At 39.5% G+C, this 17,835-nt stretch overlaps 1 protein-coding gene across 2 annotated transcripts in view; it reads left to right on the forward strand.

The window, feature by feature from the left end:
* The window catches only part of fam184b (family with sequence similarity 184 member B), a 93,958-nt gene extending 87,621 nt beyond the window's left edge, over positions 1-6,337 (forward strand). For both annotated transcript variants that reach the window (XM_028803083.2, XM_051928256.1), the window contains exons 17-18: positions 439-641; positions 5,493-6,337. In XM_028803083.2, the coding sequence (XP_028658916.2) occupies positions 439-641; positions 5,493-5,583 (294 nt within the window). In that variant the 3' untranslated portion in view covers positions 5,584-6,337. The remainder of the gene's footprint in view (positions 1-438; positions 642-5,492) is intronic.
* Positions 6,338-17,835: the final 11,498 nt, after the last annotated feature.

Genomic DNA, 17,835 nt, shown 5'->3' on the forward strand with positions numbered 1-17,835 from the left:
CTGGGCCTCAAGATAGTTCTGATTAAATCAACGAAATCATCGTCTAGGACAGAAGCACCACGGCCTACTCCTTGAGCCAGGCCTGGTGGTGGCAAGTTGACTCAATGGCAATCAGAGGAGTGGGACAGATTAGGCATACCAGACCTTAGCCATAGAAATTGGCTCTGACCTAAGATCAAGACCTGTGTGCCAAACAGCAGGACTGTTATTTTCACAAAAACTTCTGTGGCGGTGGATCAAACAAAAAGGGGTGTGTTCAATCCAAACCAATAAGCAACTTTGAGTCAGAAATCCTTGTTGTGAAATTCTAAAGCTTTTGTAGCCATTCAGGAAGGTGAATTGCCAAATTACATCAAACTTATCATGAGGTCCGTTATTTTATGTCTATGTAATACTATGTGTCTGCGTATCACAGTGTGCCTACTTTTTTTCTTGTAGAAAAAGAAAATGGAGGAAATACCACCACGTGTCATCAGCGTTCCCAACTTAAGGTGTTATGAAAAGAGCTTCAAGACATGTGAGCCACAGTCAGGCAAGCAGTCTCCATACACAGAAAGGTCAATGTTTCCTGATCACAGAAACAGTATGGTGGTGCCAATCAATCCTCAAGCCTATATGCCAGAGCCACAACCTCCTGCAGGGTGAGACTTTTTTAAATTACATACAGTTTTCAGATTTGATTACTCAAATAAAAGGTTGTGGGATTAAAGTATACTATCTTCAGTGGTAAATAAGCAGGACTTGAAGGATACATTTGGTATTTTTCAAGCCAAAGTTATTTCTTCACAGTCATGATATATACAGTTAGGTCCATAAATATTTGTACAGAGACAACTTTTTTCTAATTTTGGTTCTGTACATTACCACAAAGAATTTTAATTGAAACAACTCAGATGCAGTTAAAGTGCAGACTTTCAGCTTTAATTCAGTGGGGTGAACAAAACGATTGCATAAAAATGTGAGGCAACTAAAGCATTTTTTGAACACAATCCCTTCATTTCAGGGGCTCAAAAGTAATTGGACAATTGACTCAAAGGCTATTTCATGGGCAGGTGTGGGCAAGTCCGTCGTTATGTCATTATCAATTAAGCAGGTAAATGGCCTGGAGTTGATTTGAGGTGTGGCTCTTGCATGTGGAAGATTTTGCTGTGAACAGACAACATGCGGTCAAAGGAGCTCCCCATGCAGGTGAAAGAAGCCATCCATAAGCTGCGAAAACAGAAAAAACCCATCCAAGAAATTGCGACAATATTACGAGTGGCAAAATCTACAGTTTGGTACATCCTGAGAAAGAAAGCAAGCACTGGTGAACTCAGCAACGCAAAAAGACCTGGACATCCACGGAAGACAACAGTGGTGGATGATCGCAGAATCATTTCCATGGTGAAGAGAAACCCCTTCACAACAGCCAACCAAGTGAACAACACTCTCCAGGGGGTAGGCGTATCGATATCCAAGTCTACCATAAAGAGAAGACTGCATGAAAGTAAATACAGAGGGTGCACTGCAAGGTGCAAGCCACTCATAAGCCTCAAGAACAGAAAGGCTAGATTGGACTTTGCTAAAGAACATCTAAAAAAGCCAGCACAGTTCTGGAAAAACATTCTTTGGACAGATGAAACCAAGATCAACCTCTACCAGAATGATGGCAAGAAAAAAGTATGGAGAAGGCATGGAACAGCTCATTATCCAAAGCATGCCACATCATCTGTAAAACACGGTGGAGGCAGTGTGATGACTTGGGCATGCATTGCTGCCAGTGGCACTGGGAACACTAGTGTTTATTGATGATGTGACACAGGACAGAAGCAGCCGAATGAATTCTGATGTGTTCAGAGACGTACTGTCTGCTCAAATCCAGCTAAATGCAGTCAAATTGATTGGGCGGCGTTTCATGATACAGATGGACAATGACCCAAAACATACAGCCAAAGCAACCCAGGAGTTTATTAAAGCAAAGAAGTGGAAAATTCTTGAATGGCCAAGTCAGTCACCTGATCTTAACCCAATTGAGCATGCATTTCTCTTGTTGAAGACTAAACTTCAGACAGAAAGGCCCACAAACAAACAGCAACTGAAAGCCACTGTAGTAAAGGCCTGGCAGAGCATTAAAAAGGAGGAAACCCAGCATCTGGTGATGTCCATGAGTTCAAGACTTCAGGCTGTCATTGCCAGCAAAGGGTGTTCAACCAAGTATTAGAAATGAACATTTTATTTCCAGTTATTTAATTTGTCCAATTACTTTTGAGCCCCTGAAATGAAGGGATTGTGTTAAAAAAATGCTTTAGTTGCCTCACATTTTTATGCAATCGTTTTGTTCACCCCACTGAATTAAAGCTGAAAGTCTGCACTTCAACTACATCTGAGTTGTTTCATTTAAAATTCATTGTGGTAATGTACAGAACCAAAATTAGAAAAAAGTTGTCTCTGTCCAAATAGTTATGAACCTAACTGTATAGGGTGGTCCAGATCTAACTATGCAACTTTTAATGCAATGCAATAATTGCATAGTTAGATCTGGACCACCCTGTATTAAGTTGCCCCATAAAACTGTGTGAGGTGTTTTTTTTTTTGGTATATGTTAAACATATTTTGTCCATTCTAGTAGCTCTTAAGGTTGCCGGTTTGAATCCCGTAAACATCAAAAGTGACTCTACTTCTTTGGGCACTTGAGCAAAGCTCTTAACCTACAATTGCTCTGCCTTGGGTATGACGTTAATCTGCATGTAGGCCCTCCAATCTACAGGGAAAAACCTGGGGATTGGTGGCACAATTGGCACTCCAGCCACCATAAAAAACCTCAGACTGTTCCACTCCATCTGAACTACTGTGGTGCTGAGGTGTCACACGTCGCATGGCTGCACTCGGGTCCTAATCTGGGATCCTGAGTTGGTTTGTCATGTGGTTTGGTGCAGCAATGCAGTGTATCAGCGCATGCTCCTAACCTCTCCCTCTCTCTCTCTGTCTCTAGTAGCTTACAATGGAGCTCTATGGATCCTTGCATCCATATGTGATTAAAATAGCCTTAAAACCTACCAAATACATCCACTTTGAAGTGGCAAAGGTTTCAATTTAAGAAAACATGCCTTTCGTGTTTGAGATGTCCTTGTGAATCATTTCAGCACAGATTCTAGGTCCTATTTTCTAGAGGTAAGGATACATTACTTACAGATATGGATGTTTGCACCGACTGTGGAGTTATGACAAAACAAGGCTGAAATCTCTCCCCTCCCTATTATATGTTCGTGTACGTCGAGTGGCAGTGTAGTGAAAATAGGAGTTTCGTTGTACTATCTACACATAACAATACTATACATCTGAACTGAACTGAGTACACTGCAGGATATTTTAATAAAAATCTTCAATGTTTTAAAGAGACATGCCATTTTTGCTGTGTCAGGTCCTGTGCTCAGAAAATGACAGTGTACCATAGAGCAGCAGACTGGAACATTAATCGTTTTTTTGTAATGCATTTTCAGTCACTCTTGCTGAGTAAATTTATTGGTACCAGTCAATCTGTAAATTTATACAAACTCTGTGAAGCAGGAATGACAGTCCACTCTGCCTACGTCAAAACTTCTGTACTGAACCTACTGTACTTCAGGCTGATTAAACCTGCCATATATTGTGTGTGTGTGCTCTGTGATGGACTGGCACCCTCTCAAGGGGCTCTTCCTGCCTTGCATGCAATGCTTGCTGGGATAGGATTCAGCTGGACTGCGACCCTGCCTTGGATAAGTGGGTTAGGAAGATAGATGGATGGATAGATGTAGGGCTTGAAAGTGGAGCGCTACATACCAATATGGCTTTCTCCCAATCAGGCACTGGATACATGCCGATAATGTTTGTTCAGTTCTTGTCCCTTCATTGTCTGCTGCTCCTGCTCAGTAGTCTCTCACACACATGCTTTATCAATCCAGCCAGATCAGGCAATATGTTCCCTATAGTGAAAGAATATATGCGATCAAAAGTGTAATTTATTCTGTTTTTATTGTCTTGCTGGCTTCAGAGAATAGTGAGCAACAGCACAGCAGAGTAAGATGAATGGGAAAGTTGGCAAAGACATGAGGCTCACAGCTGGTTTCCTTTTGGAATTGAATCTGACAGCAATGGTTTTCTTTTTGCTTTTTTACTTTTGTTAAACAAAATAGATACACTTATTTTACACCCACCGTCAAGACGGAGATCAATTCTGTGGAACCCCATGTCATATGGACATGGGGTTTCCATAGAGTCCCATTGTAAGATACAAGAACAGACAAAGTATTTTTTACATTTATAAAACACACTTGAATTTAGGACAATGTTATATGGAAAATGGATATATATCACAATTGTGAAGAAATAACTTAAACTTGAAAAATCCAAACTTATTTAACTTTGACAGAGGGGCATACCATATTGATACTCTCGGACTAACCACCTACTGTATATAGTGGTTGTAGGATAAAAGCTTGATTTGCATTCTATTCAGAGGGAAAATATTTAATTTAACACTACATTAAAAACATGTGCACTCGAGGAGAGTACTACAAACTAATGGCCTCAAGAAGAATCCAAGTTATCAGCATGATTCATATGCTTGAATTATAAGAACAGCAAACTTAAGCACACAGCAGCGAGTACTTTGATGCCCACTGTACTGTGCAGACTGCCAAGTCCATTTGCTTGTCAGCACTGCGGCGTGTTTAGGCCTTTGTTTCTTAATCACACCAGTGGATTTGTGGACTCTTTCACTCTTTAACTAAAACTTTTTCTCTAAATGTATTGCTTTGCAGTTAAAAACAGAACAATTGGCTAATGGATTAATTTATAAAGTAGCCCAAAGGCAAAGTAAATTGAGGGTTTGTTGGATTACTGCATAGTTAGACTACCGGGCAAACAGCTTAGAACACCTCCGTTTTTCTTCAGATTTAATCAGTTGAAAGAAATGAATGACCTAAAATCGTGAAGATGTAAGCAGTAAAAAACTGCCAGAGGTTTACATTTAAAGTTTAGTTTAGTAAAAAATGAAAAAAGGAAATCTTAGAATATTATAAAAGGGCCTTCTTCAGGTAACAACTAATAGGTTACAACCTACAGATGTTCTGTAGCAATTAAAGTAAATTAAGCCTTGTGAGTTGAAACAAATGATTTGTAGAGGTGTCCCAACTTCTGTTGATTACTTAAACAACCTCTGTGTGTCTTAAAGAAGAGTTGGCACAGACTGTGTTACTACACCCTCTGAAGAATGAAGAAGACCCGTTTGTAATATTCTGACATTTTCCTGTTTTCATTTTTTGCTATCCTAAACTTCAAATTTAAACCTCTGGTAGATTACTGCTTACCTTTTCACCATGTTAGGTCATTCCTTGCGTTTCAACTGATTAAATGTGAAGAAAAACTGAGATGTTCTAAAACTTTTGAGTGGTAGTGTACATAATGCTTTGAATAATTTAGATTCTAAAACAGATTGTAACAAACATCAATTTGGTTTTCTGTGTTCATTTCAGTAAATTTGCAGAAGGAGCAAACATGGAGAGTGAAGGAGAGGTTCAAGATCCTCAGCGCCAAGAATGGTTTACCAAATATTTCTCATTTTAAGAAAAAAATATTTTCTGTGCTTAAAAATGCAGTTAGGAACTGCTAAGAAAGAGAAAATCCAAAGAGTGCCTATCGCCTACCTGCTGGAAAACAGGTTGCTTTGTTTTTAAATGAACTCATTTCAGTATTTTTTTCAGTGTTCTTCAAGTGGTTGTATTTATTGTATTATACTTTGAAAAAGATTTTTGTTTTTAGGTTACGTTTCATCTGCCATATATAATTAGTGTCAAATGCATTTATTTTCTTACTGATATTAAAATGTCAAAAAAAGTAAATAAAATAAATAAAGGGAAGGGGAACTGTTTAGTGAAGCTGGCAAAGTATTGCTCGTTTGTACTCTAAAGTACAAAAATGATGTGCAAGACATAGTGACGGGAGATGGCATATTGCCGTAACAGAGCTGGCCCTTCTAGGGGGTACTCAAGCCTTCATACCGAATTTATAGATAGTTTGGACTGCAATGGGACCAAAGCTACAAATGTGTTGTTATCCAGATACCGTCAAACACTGGATTATCTTGAGCTATTGATCTGACATGTTCTCATTTCAAAGACTGAGATCATTTTTTGTTTCTAATTTTTGCTCTCTGAAGTCAAAGCTCACATCCTTTAGGCCAAAGGTTAGCATTTTTTAAACTCCAGCAGCGTCTTCTTTTTTTATGGCCCAGGCGTGTTGAGACCCTCCGTGCTTACGCAGATCAGTTTCTCGAATATTATTTCCTTTGCCTACAGAGTATAAATGACAGCACTGAACTTACCCATCTCTTGTTAATTTATGTGTTTCTCTTTCATAAAAGAAAAAGAATTGAAAATAAATGCATCTTTCAGAAAAGTGTCACTGCACGCAGTTTTTTTTTCACAAAAGTGAAATAAAAAATATGATCAATTTATTGTTAAAAAAGGGCATTATGAAATTACTTTTCATAACAGCAAGGTGTGAATTTCATTATTTCAAAATAAAACAATGCATTTATATATTTTGTAAGTTATTATTTTTAATATCATCTGTGTATTTAATGCTAACCACTTTGGCTCTTTATGGACCACACCACTATTATCTATCCCTTAACTTTAGTCTTGAGACTGTTAACTGTTTTTATCTAATAATAAGTATCAGTTAATTATAAAAGTTAAACGCTGACCACAATAAATGGGATATTAATCGAGTACTGGGCACCACCAAGGCAGCTGTTCTTAGGCACTTTATCAGATAACTGCTGAATGTGACATTTTGAAGAAGTCATCAGAGATGACAATCACACAAGTAAAGGCAAAGAATCCAAAGCCTGCGACTCAAAGGTGAAGCCTGTGAGAGACAGTGGAGCAGCGTTCAACCAGGGGTCCGCCAGTCAGAGCAGGCATCACGCACACAAATGTTTAGGCTTATATCAAGTACACACTCCGCCAGACTGCTTTCAGGAGTTAAACGGAGCCCCTCTCAACTGATCAGACAGCCCTCAGAAACATGCAGCTTTAAACCAACAAAGCTTGAAACGCAGCTTTACTGTTGCTGAGCTGCAAATTTCATGGCAATAGACACCGAAGCATTTGCAGCCATAACCTCAGGCAAGTGTGAAGTTGGAGGGGAATGTGTTTAGATATGAGAAGAAGAATCGATTGATTGATGTTAATCAATCAGTTCAGTAATTATTAGTTTGGCCCTTCTGCAAATAATTTGGCTAAGGCCTCCACTTTGTTTTCCTTACCTTTCTCTTCTCCAGCCATTCGACTTGATCACTGAAGCACACTTCTTTTAAGAAAGAGAATAATACAATTTAATAAACACAAATATTATAGAAATACAATAACTGCATATACTTTATATCAGAAGACAGACAAACATACTGTATAAAACACAAGGTTCTGGCTGTTTACTGGCCATTAAGAGTTCTAATTTTCATATCTCGGCACAGAGAAGCAGTTTTACAATGCCACGGCTTTAAGGATGAAGTGCGAGGCGGTGTGAAGCAGAGTGTTGCTGTTCCACGTTCAAGTGAGTGACTCTGCTTGCGTTGGAGTGCAGTCCATCTCTTTGCTCCGTGGTCTTTTGTCCGGTGTGAGGTATGTGATGGCGCCTTTATCAGCTCGCTGTCAGGCTCTTTGCTGTGTCGTCTGTAACTTTGTAGGGATAACCGTTACCCTTTCTGGCACGAGAGCTTAGGCTTTGAAGTTCCCTTCTTGAAGTAGTGGCTACTTTTAATAGTAATTCTGCACATTTATATAGGTCTTTTTTCTCACTACTCAAAGCACTTTAGCGAGTGGGAAGCCACTTCAGTCACCACTAATGTGTAGCATCCACCTGGATGCCAGCAGCCATTTTGCGCCAGTATGCTCACCACACATTAGCTGTTAGGTGGTGAAGTGGTGAGGGAGAGAGCCAGTTAGAGATGGGGATGATTAATGGGCCAGATTGACTAGGCCATGGTGGGCAGTTTAGCCACCTGGAAACATCCTACTCTTTACAAAGGATGCTCAGGGGTCTTTTATGACCACAGAGAGTCAGGATCTCAGTTTTATGCCTCATCCAAAGGACAACAGATTGCCCCTATCGTTGTACTGGGACATTGGGATCCACATTCAGACCTCAGGGTAAGTGCACCCTGATGGCCTCACCAACACCTCTTCCAGCAACAACTCGAGATTTTCCTAAACTGACGAGGCCCGAACATGCTTACCTTCAGATGGGTGACCTGTGCTGAAGCCGCTGTGCTGGCTGCTTTTCAGTCTCCTCAGACTGAGCTCAGTTGCTGACACAGAGCTTGGCTTGGCAGGGTGGATCTTAGCACCAGTTCAGGGCATCCAGCTCTAAAGCTCTATGGAGAGTAGCTTCCACGCCAAAGTGTGTTTGCTCCACAGAGAGAGGATGGCTTCTAATCTCAAAGAGTGTGGATTGTCAGCTTTCAGGTCCCCAAAAATCATCATCCTTTAGCTCACCCCAGAAGCCACAGGAGAGATGAATGCAGCTTGTTTTGAAAGAAAATGTAGCCTCTGGTGATTGGATCAAGCCAGTGCCCGATTGTAGGTGCCCTGTTTCCTTGTTTTGTCCATTGCATCCATGTAGAGTTCATTTTGCGGCTACAAACCGAAAATGAACATCCATGTGGAAGCCTTCTTGTCTGAAGGAGTCTCTGCAGAGGTGTTAGCTCAGATGAAGAACAGAGCTGACCAAAATGTTGGTGTGAGTTGCAGTTCAGTCATTTACTTTAGTGTCCCTTCTGGAATTTCAGGTGGGCTTGCAAATTGCTTTCAGAATCTCCGTTAAATTTGCTGACTGAACAGGTCTTGTGTGCCACTAGAGGTCTAGCAGAATAGGCCATTGCCCACTTTGTCAACTAAATATTCTGGAATACTGGGAAACTTTGTAATGAAGAATGTAAAGTACATTAGGATTACTCAAGGATTTACATCTGTGATCAGTTAGACTCCAGCATGGCAGAGTTTGGGGCTATCTTAGTTTATGTAATGCATGCTGTTTTCATGATGACTAGTTTCTGATTTTTATATAATTTTCTTTTTTTTTTTACCAAATCAGTTTAAAGTAATGGCTGCTTTTTCTAGCACCAGCATACATTTCAATACTTTAACAATTCAACAATAGTCAGCAACTACTTAAACAGATTCATCGTGTATGTATGTGTTAAGCAGGCCAGTTCCATCTTTATGAGGTCCTGAAGCAAGGTCTTCTTTCCTCAAATAGTTTCAGTCCCCACATCTTTGACATGACTAAACCCACATCCCCACAGTGAAAGACCTGTTTTAATGTTTGAAATTTAAGCGTACACAAAAAACAATTCTGAATATAGCCTACAAATGAAAGATATTGGTGCACAACCTTTAGAACATCAAGACTATATTGGCAATAGATATCTCTATTTTAATTCACATACACCGCTGCTGGGGGCTTGTTTTGTTTTGGACGTGCTCTGTCTCTAGGTATGTCAGAGGACTGAGACTTTGTGAAGTGGGGTCCAGCCTCACAATTAGGAGGCAAAGGGGGGGGGGGGAGCAAGCTATATCTAATCTATTCTTTTAATCCTTATAATTATAATTACCAACGTAACAACAGACTGCATGGCAATAACCCCTGGGAAAATTTGAAATTAAGGTCAAAGCTGTCTCACTTTTGGTTAAGACTACAAAATGACATCAACATTTCAGAATCAATGTCTCCAGGACAGTTAATTTTGTTAACTGGAATGTTAAAGGCTGGAATCTCGAATTAAAAAGAAAGAAAGTATTCTCTCACCTAACAGGTCTAAATGCTAAAATAGTATTTTTACAGGAGACCCACTTATTAAGTAAGGATCAGTTCCAGCTGCAAAAAGACTGGACTGGCTAAATGTTCCAATCCAGCTTTACAAAGAAAAATAGAAGTGTGGGAATTCTTATACATAGAACAGTCTCATTTGTAGTATCAGATGCAGTATCTGATCCTGAGGGAGATATGTGATTGTTATGGGTAATTTATATAACTGTAAAGTGATTTTGATAAATGTTTATGCGCCCAATGTGGATGATAGGGAATTCATGCAAAATGTATTTGCATCCATTCCCAATGTGAACACTCATAAAATTATAATGGCTGGGGATTTTAATTGTGTTTAATTGTGTGACATCTAACACTGCAGAGACAATTACACAGTTTGTAACTGACCACAACTTTTCAGACCCCTGGAGATTTCTAAACCCAAACTCAAGAACATATTCCTTCTACTCACCAGTGCATAATTGCTACTCAAGAATTGAATATTTTTTTGTAGATAACCATTTCTTGCCTACGATTAAATCCTGCAAGTACGACGCTATTGTTATTTCTGGTCATGCCCCTCTGATCTTGGAGATAAAATCATTATGCCCCACATACTCATCTTGCAGATGGCGCCTTAACCCACTTGTATTAGCAGACAAGAACTTTACAGAATTTATATCAAAACAAATCAGTTTTTTTCTAGAGACAAATATATCCTCAGAGGTCTCTGCAGGGACACTCTGGGAAACCCTGAAGGCCTTCTTAAGAGGACAGATTATCTCATTTCTTTCCCACAGAAATAAATTGGAAACCAAGCAGATATCAAAGCTAACCAACAAAATTACTAGAATAGATCAAGAACATGCCAGGTGTCCAAGTGAGTCTCTTCATAGGAAAAGGCAGGCTCTGCATTCAGAGCTCAACCTCTTAACAACTAAAGAAACTGAACAACTAATTTTTAAATCAAGACATCATTACTATGAACATGGAGAGAAAGCTAATAAGCTCTTAGCTCAACAAATCCACAAGCAAGAAGTTCGCAATGCAATCCCAGCAATCACCAACACAAACGGAGACAAAATCATTGACCATAAAAATATAATGCACACATTTAGAGACTACTATAAATCCTTATATTCTACTGAGTTTAAAGAAGACAAGACACAACCTAATGCATTTCTGGATGCAATAGAGATACCACAAATAGATACTCTTAGTGCAGAGGAATTGGATAAACTTCTGGTGTTACCAGAATTACTAGATGCTATAAACACACTTCAGAGTAGGAAAACAGCAGGCCCCGATGGCTATCCTGTTGAATTTTATAAGAAGTTCTCCACTCAGCTAGCTCCCCTCCTATTAGCAACGTTCACAGAAGCTATCTATCTATCTATCTATCTAGACACAATACAATTCTACCTCAAACTTTTCGTCAAGCATTAATCACCGTCTTTCCTAAACAAAATAAGGACGTACAGTGGAACCTCAGTTCACGAACGTCTCGGTACACATACAAATCGGTTTACGACCAAAAAATTTGCCAAACTTTTGCCTCGGTTCACGACCACACACTCGGTATACGAACAAGCCAGGTTCCCTTTCAGTTTGTACATGTTCAGTCTCTCCCTGTGCAGCGAGCAAGAGAGAGAGAGCAAGAAAGCGCCACACACACACACACACACAGGCAGCGCGAGAGAGAGGCAGCGGGAGAGACAGAGGCACACACACAGGCGGCAGACAGAGAGCCGCGCACACACACACACAGGAGCGTGAGAGAGAGACACGCACACACACAGGAGCGCGCGCGAGAGAGGCACGCACACACACAGGAGTGCGCTAGAGAGACACACACACAGACGCTCCAGGCTCGCAAAAGAGAGACGCACGCACACACACACAGGCACGCGAGCGAGAGAGGTAGGGACGCATAAGGTAGAGAAGGCTTGTTTTTGTTTTTACTTCTGTTTACAGCGATCGGTTCGTAGCCTGCATTGTTGCAATGTTACTTTTCTTGGTGGTTTATTAAATTATGGATTTTTCAAATGTTCATTTTTTCCCCTGTGCTTAAAACTCATTAAAAAAAAGTGTTTTTAGTGAGCGGTTCCTAGCACTATAGCACGAACTATTGCAGTATTAGTTGTTTCTGTTGTTCAAGGTTTTCTCAGTGTTATTCAATGTTTTTACATTAGTTTACTATTACGCTGTGCATTCTATGGTATAATTAACTATATTTGTGCTTAAAAACTAAAAAATATATATACATACAGTTTGTACGGTCTGGAACGGATTAATTGTATTTACATACAATCCTATGGGGGGAAATTGCTTCAGTTCACGACCAACTCGGATTACAACCAGAGTTTTGGAACGAATTATGGTCGTGAACCGAGGTTCCACTGTATTACAATGTGCATCATACTGACCAATTTCACTTCTGAATAATGATGTTAAGATACTCTCCAAAGTCCTAGCTAGAAGGACGGAGAAAGTGCTGCCTTCAGTAATATCACAAGATCAAACTGGATTTATTAAAGGCAGACACTTAGCTTCTAATCTTCTACGCCTGTTTAATGTAATACTGTATATTCACCTGCGAAGTCAAACACCCCAGAGATATTATTATCATTGGATGTAGAAAAAGCATTTGATATGATTGAATGGAACTACCTTTTCACTACACTGGAGAAATTTGGGTTTGGCCTGAACATTTGTGCATGGATCAAACTACTGTATACCAATCCAGAAGCTTCAGTTTGTATTCACAACATTAATTCAGACTACTTTAAACTAGAACATGGTACCAGACAAGGGTGCCCCTTGTCACCACTGCTATTCGCAGTCACCATTGAACCACTGGCAGTTCACTTTCGAAATGTTTATCAGATAAAGGGGATTATCAGATAAGAACTTGAACAGAAAATTTCTCTATATGCAGATGATATGGTACTGTATATATCAGACCCACAAAATAATGTGCATGCAGTCCTAACAGCACTTACAGAATTTCAAAAGATTTCTGGTCTCAGAATTAATTTGACTAAAAGTGTGCTCTTCCCAGTGAATCCTCATGCATACAATATTAGATTGGACACCTTCCCTTTTATTATTGCAGATCAGTTTAAATACCTAGGGGTAAACATCACAAGTAAATATAAAGCTCTTTATCAACAAAATTTCGTTGTCTGTATGGAAAAAATCAAGCAAGACTTGCATCGATGGTCAACCCTTCATCTCACGTTAGCTGGAAGAATTAACATTGTTAAGATGAATATCCTCCCTAAGCTTCTCTTTTTATTTCAAAATATTCCAATATACATCAATAAATCGTTCTTTAAGAAATTAGATTCAGCCATAACCACATTTATTTGGAATTCAAAACAGCCACGTATCCAAAGAGCGACTCTACAAAGACCTAAGGCAGAAGGTGGCATGGCTCTACCTAACTTTCTGTTTTATTACTGGGCAGAAAACATACAAGCTATAAAAACCTGGACACAAATTGATGAACATACACAGGCCTGGTCCGCAATAGAAATAAAATCCTGCAGTACTTCTTTATATTCCCTGCTTTGTGCCCCAATAAATGCAAGTTATCACCAATATACTAATAACCCAATTGTGCTTCACTCACTCAGGGCATGGAACCAATGTAGAAAGCATTTTAAGATGGAGAATCTTTTATCTGTGGCACCTCTGCATGAGAACCACCTTTTTCAACCCTCGCAAACATATACAGTTTTTAATATCTGGAAAACATTTGGGATTAAATCACTTAGAGATCTGTACATAGACAATGTCTTTGCATCCTATGAACAATTACATTCCAAATTTAACTTTCCCGCAACACATTTCTTTCACTATCTTCAAATTAGAAACTTTTGTTAATCAAAACCTGCCTGATTTTCCTCATCTCCTGCCTTCCTCTATGCTGGAAAAAATATTGCTCAGTTTGGTGTAATTCCAGATGGGCTTAAAGTGGAGAAGGACAAACAAACTGTGATTGCCTTTACTACACTATTGGCATGCAGACTTATTTTGCTAAACTGGAAGAATCCTAACTCTCCCCTTTTAAGTCAGTGGGTAACTGATGTTATATATTATTTGAAATTGGAAAAAATAAAATTCTCACTTAAGAGGATCTGTGCAGAAATGTTTCCAAACCTGGCAGGATCAAATCAATAACATTTTAGAATAAGCTTTTAAAGCACTGAGGAAGCAGATTCACTCCCTATTCTTTTTTTTTTCTTTTTCTTCTCCATTTATCTATATTCATTTATTAATTTATGTATTTGCTTATTTTTACTAGGTTTAAGTTTTATTCTGCTGCCCATGCTCTCTTTCTCAGGGGTGGGGGTTGATTTGTTTTCAATCCTATTCTTGTAAAATTGATCTATTTGTATGGAATGTTGTGTGATTTCAAAAAAATTATTAAAAAAAAAACAAAACATCAAAACAATGCAGAAACAGGAGAACAAACTGTTCAAGCCAGCAAAGCTCGTCAGTCCCATCCACTTCTTGAGTCGAGTCCTTCTTTATGTACAGCCCAGAAAAAGTAAGCACTGCCCATGAAATGTTGTTCCTTGTTTAACATACATGGACACTAGAGTGGTCTAAAAAAAAATAGCACAAGGCTAGCATTATTCTTTATCATATTTATAACACACTCAAAATGTTAAGGAAAGTAAACAACATTTTAAATTCACTCCCTTTGGCAGTTTTTACATCATCTGAACTGTTCCACACTTGTAGGTCTGCAACAGTAATACTGTCTTTGGTAAAGATGGAAAAGTCTTGCAGTGGTTTGTGACCCGTTGAAAAATGGACAGTTTCTGTTCCTCATCCTTCGTCGGTATGCCATTGTACATTTCAGTGAGACTGTGTCGTTCGCTACTGTCATGCAGGCCGACAGTTCACAAAATTTGTTGAAGCTTGTAGAAGTGGCTAGATCATCTGTCCACTGCTTTGGTGGATTCTTGCCAAAGGACTGAGGCCTTGCTTTGCCTTTTTACATAAGAACATCAATGAAGGATACTGTTCTTTGTGTTACCAGATCCTTCAACTTCAGCTGTGCAGCTTTCATTTGTCAGACGTTGAGGAATGTTTTGGCAACGGTGCCAACTGCAGGCTTTGCACCATCTTTCCTTTTATTTCTGCTGAGACTTCTGTCTTTTAATGTTCTTGAAGGGCCTCCTTAATACTATAATGTTCAGGAAACTTTAGTTTACTACTAGAATGTACCACCTTAGTACTTACAGTATAATGGCCTCTTATTTCATTTTTTTAAATACTGTTTGCTAATCACTTAGCCAGTTAAGAACCCCATGTAAGAAGACATAATGTGGCAACAAAGCAAATAAAATGTTCAATTTGGAGTGACCTCTAAATGTTTCACAGTCAGGCAGAAATGCCACAGTTAAGTAAGCTATCCCTAATGGACAAAAATGAAATTATTCTACAAGCATCAACTCTGCTTTGATTTGTGAACCAACCAAGCGGACATATCATGATTTGATCTTCATTTAAACAGCATCTTTAGCTAAAGGTGATATAACAAACAGCAGGCCCCATCTACATGGTGTCATTTAATTAAAGATACATGCAGATTATTCATTTGGAAAAAGTAAGTACACACCTCCATTTAACAATCAGGTGCACCAGATCAGGTGAAAATGCTAGATAGATAGATAGATAGATAGATAGATAGATAGATAGATAGATAGATAGATAGATAGATAGATAGATAGATAGATAGATAGATAGAAACTTTATTATTTTTGAAGAAAATTGCAGGGTAACAGCAGTAGACAAAAAGGCACATACAGTGCATCCGGAAAGTATTCACAGCGCATCACTTTTTCCACCTTTTGTTATGTTACAGCCTTATTCCAAAATGGATTAAATTCAATGTTTTCCTCAGAATTCTACACACAACACCCCATAATGACAACGTGAAAAAAGTTTACTTGAGGTTTTTGCAAATTTATTAAAAATAAAAAAATTGAGAAATCCCATGTACATAAGTATTCATAGCCTTTGCTCAATACTTTGTCGATGCACCTTTGGCAGCAATTACAGCCTCAAGTCTTTTTGAATATGATGCCACAAGCTTGGCACACCTATCCTTGGCCAGTTTCGCCCATTCCTCTTTGCAGCACCTCTCAAGCTCCATCAGGTTGGATGGGAAGCGTCGGTGCACAGCCATTTTAAGATCTCTCCAGAGATGTTCAATCGGATTCAAGTCTGGGCTCTGGCTGGGCCACTCAAGGACATTCACAGAGTTGTCCTGAAGCCACTCCTTTGATATCTTGGCTGTGTGCTTAGGGTCGTTGTCCTGTTGAAAGATAAACCGTCGCCCCAGTCTGAGGTCAAGAGCGCTCTGGAGCAGGTTTTCATCCAGGATGTCTCTGTACATTGCTGCAGTCATCTTTCCCTTTATCCTGACTAGTCTCCCAGATCCCTGCCGCTGAAAAACATCCCCACAGCATGATGCTACCACCACCATGCTTCACTGTAGGGATGGTATTGGCCTGGTTTCCTCCAAACGTGACGCCTGGCATTCACACCAAAGAGTTCAATCTTTGTCTCATCAGACCAGAGAATTTTCTTTCTCATGGTCTGAGAGTTCTTCAGGTGCCTTTTGGCAAACTCCAGGCGGGCTGCCATGTGCCTTTTACTAAGGAGTGGCTTCCGTCTGGCCACTCAACCATACAGGCCTGATTGGTGGATTGCTGCAGAGATGGTTGTCCTTCTGGAAGGTTCTCCTCTCTCCACAGATGACCTCTGGAGCTTTGACAGAGTGACCATCGGGTTCTTGGTCACCTCCCTGACTAAGGCCCTTCTCCCCCGATCGCTCAGTTTAGATGGCCGGCCAGCTCTAGGAAGAGTCCTGGTGGTTTCAAACTTCTTCCACTTACGGATGATGGAGGCCACTGTGCTCATTGGGACCTTCAAAGCAGCAGAAATTTTTCTGTAACCTTCCCCAGATTTGTGCCTTGAGACAATTCTGTCTCGGAGGTCTACTGACAATTCCTTCGACTTCATGCTTGGTTTGTGCTCTGACATGAACTGTCAACTGTGGGACCTTATATAGACAGGTGTGTGCCTTTCCAAATCATGTCCAACCAACTGAATTTACCACAGGTGGACTCCAATTAAGCTGCAGAAACATCTCAAGGATGATCAGGGGAAACAGGATGCACCTGAGCTCAATTTTGAGCTTCATGGCAAAGGCAGTGAATACTTATGTACATGTGCTTTCTCAGTTTTTTTATTTTTAATAAATTTGCAAAAACCTCAAGTAAACTTTTTTCACATTGTCATTATGGGGTGTTGTGTGTAGAATTCTGAGGAAAAAAATTAATTTAATTCATTTTCGAATAAGGCTGAAACATAACAAAATGTGGAAAAAGTGATGCACTGTGAATACTTTCCGGATGCACTGTATAACAAGAATTATATTAACTTTAGTTGTGCTAAAAACACAAATATAAATGACATGAAGTATCTTTAAGTACATTAACAAAGTATAGGAATTTACTAAGTGCAAAATTATTAGAAGTTACACACAGATCTCATTGGCTTAGCACACTGCACATAACACCGTTGTCTGTTAAGATGTCTGCTAGAGCAGTTCAGTACTATGCAGCACACAGGGAACAAGACCACCAGAAAAGTGAGGTGACCTATAAAGCCTGATGGTTGAGGGTGGAAAAGACCTCACATATGGCTCCTGGGACCAATGCAATTGTCTTAGTCTGTTACTGAATGCACTCCTCTATTTAGTCAAAATCTCATATATGGGGTGAGAGTCATTGTCCAGGATAGTCTGCAGCTTCCTCAGTAATGACTATTGTACCAGTGAGTCCAAACTGATTTCCAAGATAGAACCAACCTCTCTGATCAGTTTATTTAGTCTGTGGCCATCACCTGCACTAATGCTGTTTCTCCAGAAGACTACAGACTGATAGAAATTATGTAAGAGTGGCTTGCATACATCAAATGACC

This window comes from Erpetoichthys calabaricus, chromosome 5, assembly GCF_900747795.2.
Source record: "Erpetoichthys calabaricus chromosome 5, fErpCal1.3, whole genome shotgun sequence".
Taxonomy (NCBI): domain Eukaryota; kingdom Metazoa; phylum Chordata; class Cladistia; order Polypteriformes; family Polypteridae; genus Erpetoichthys; species Erpetoichthys calabaricus.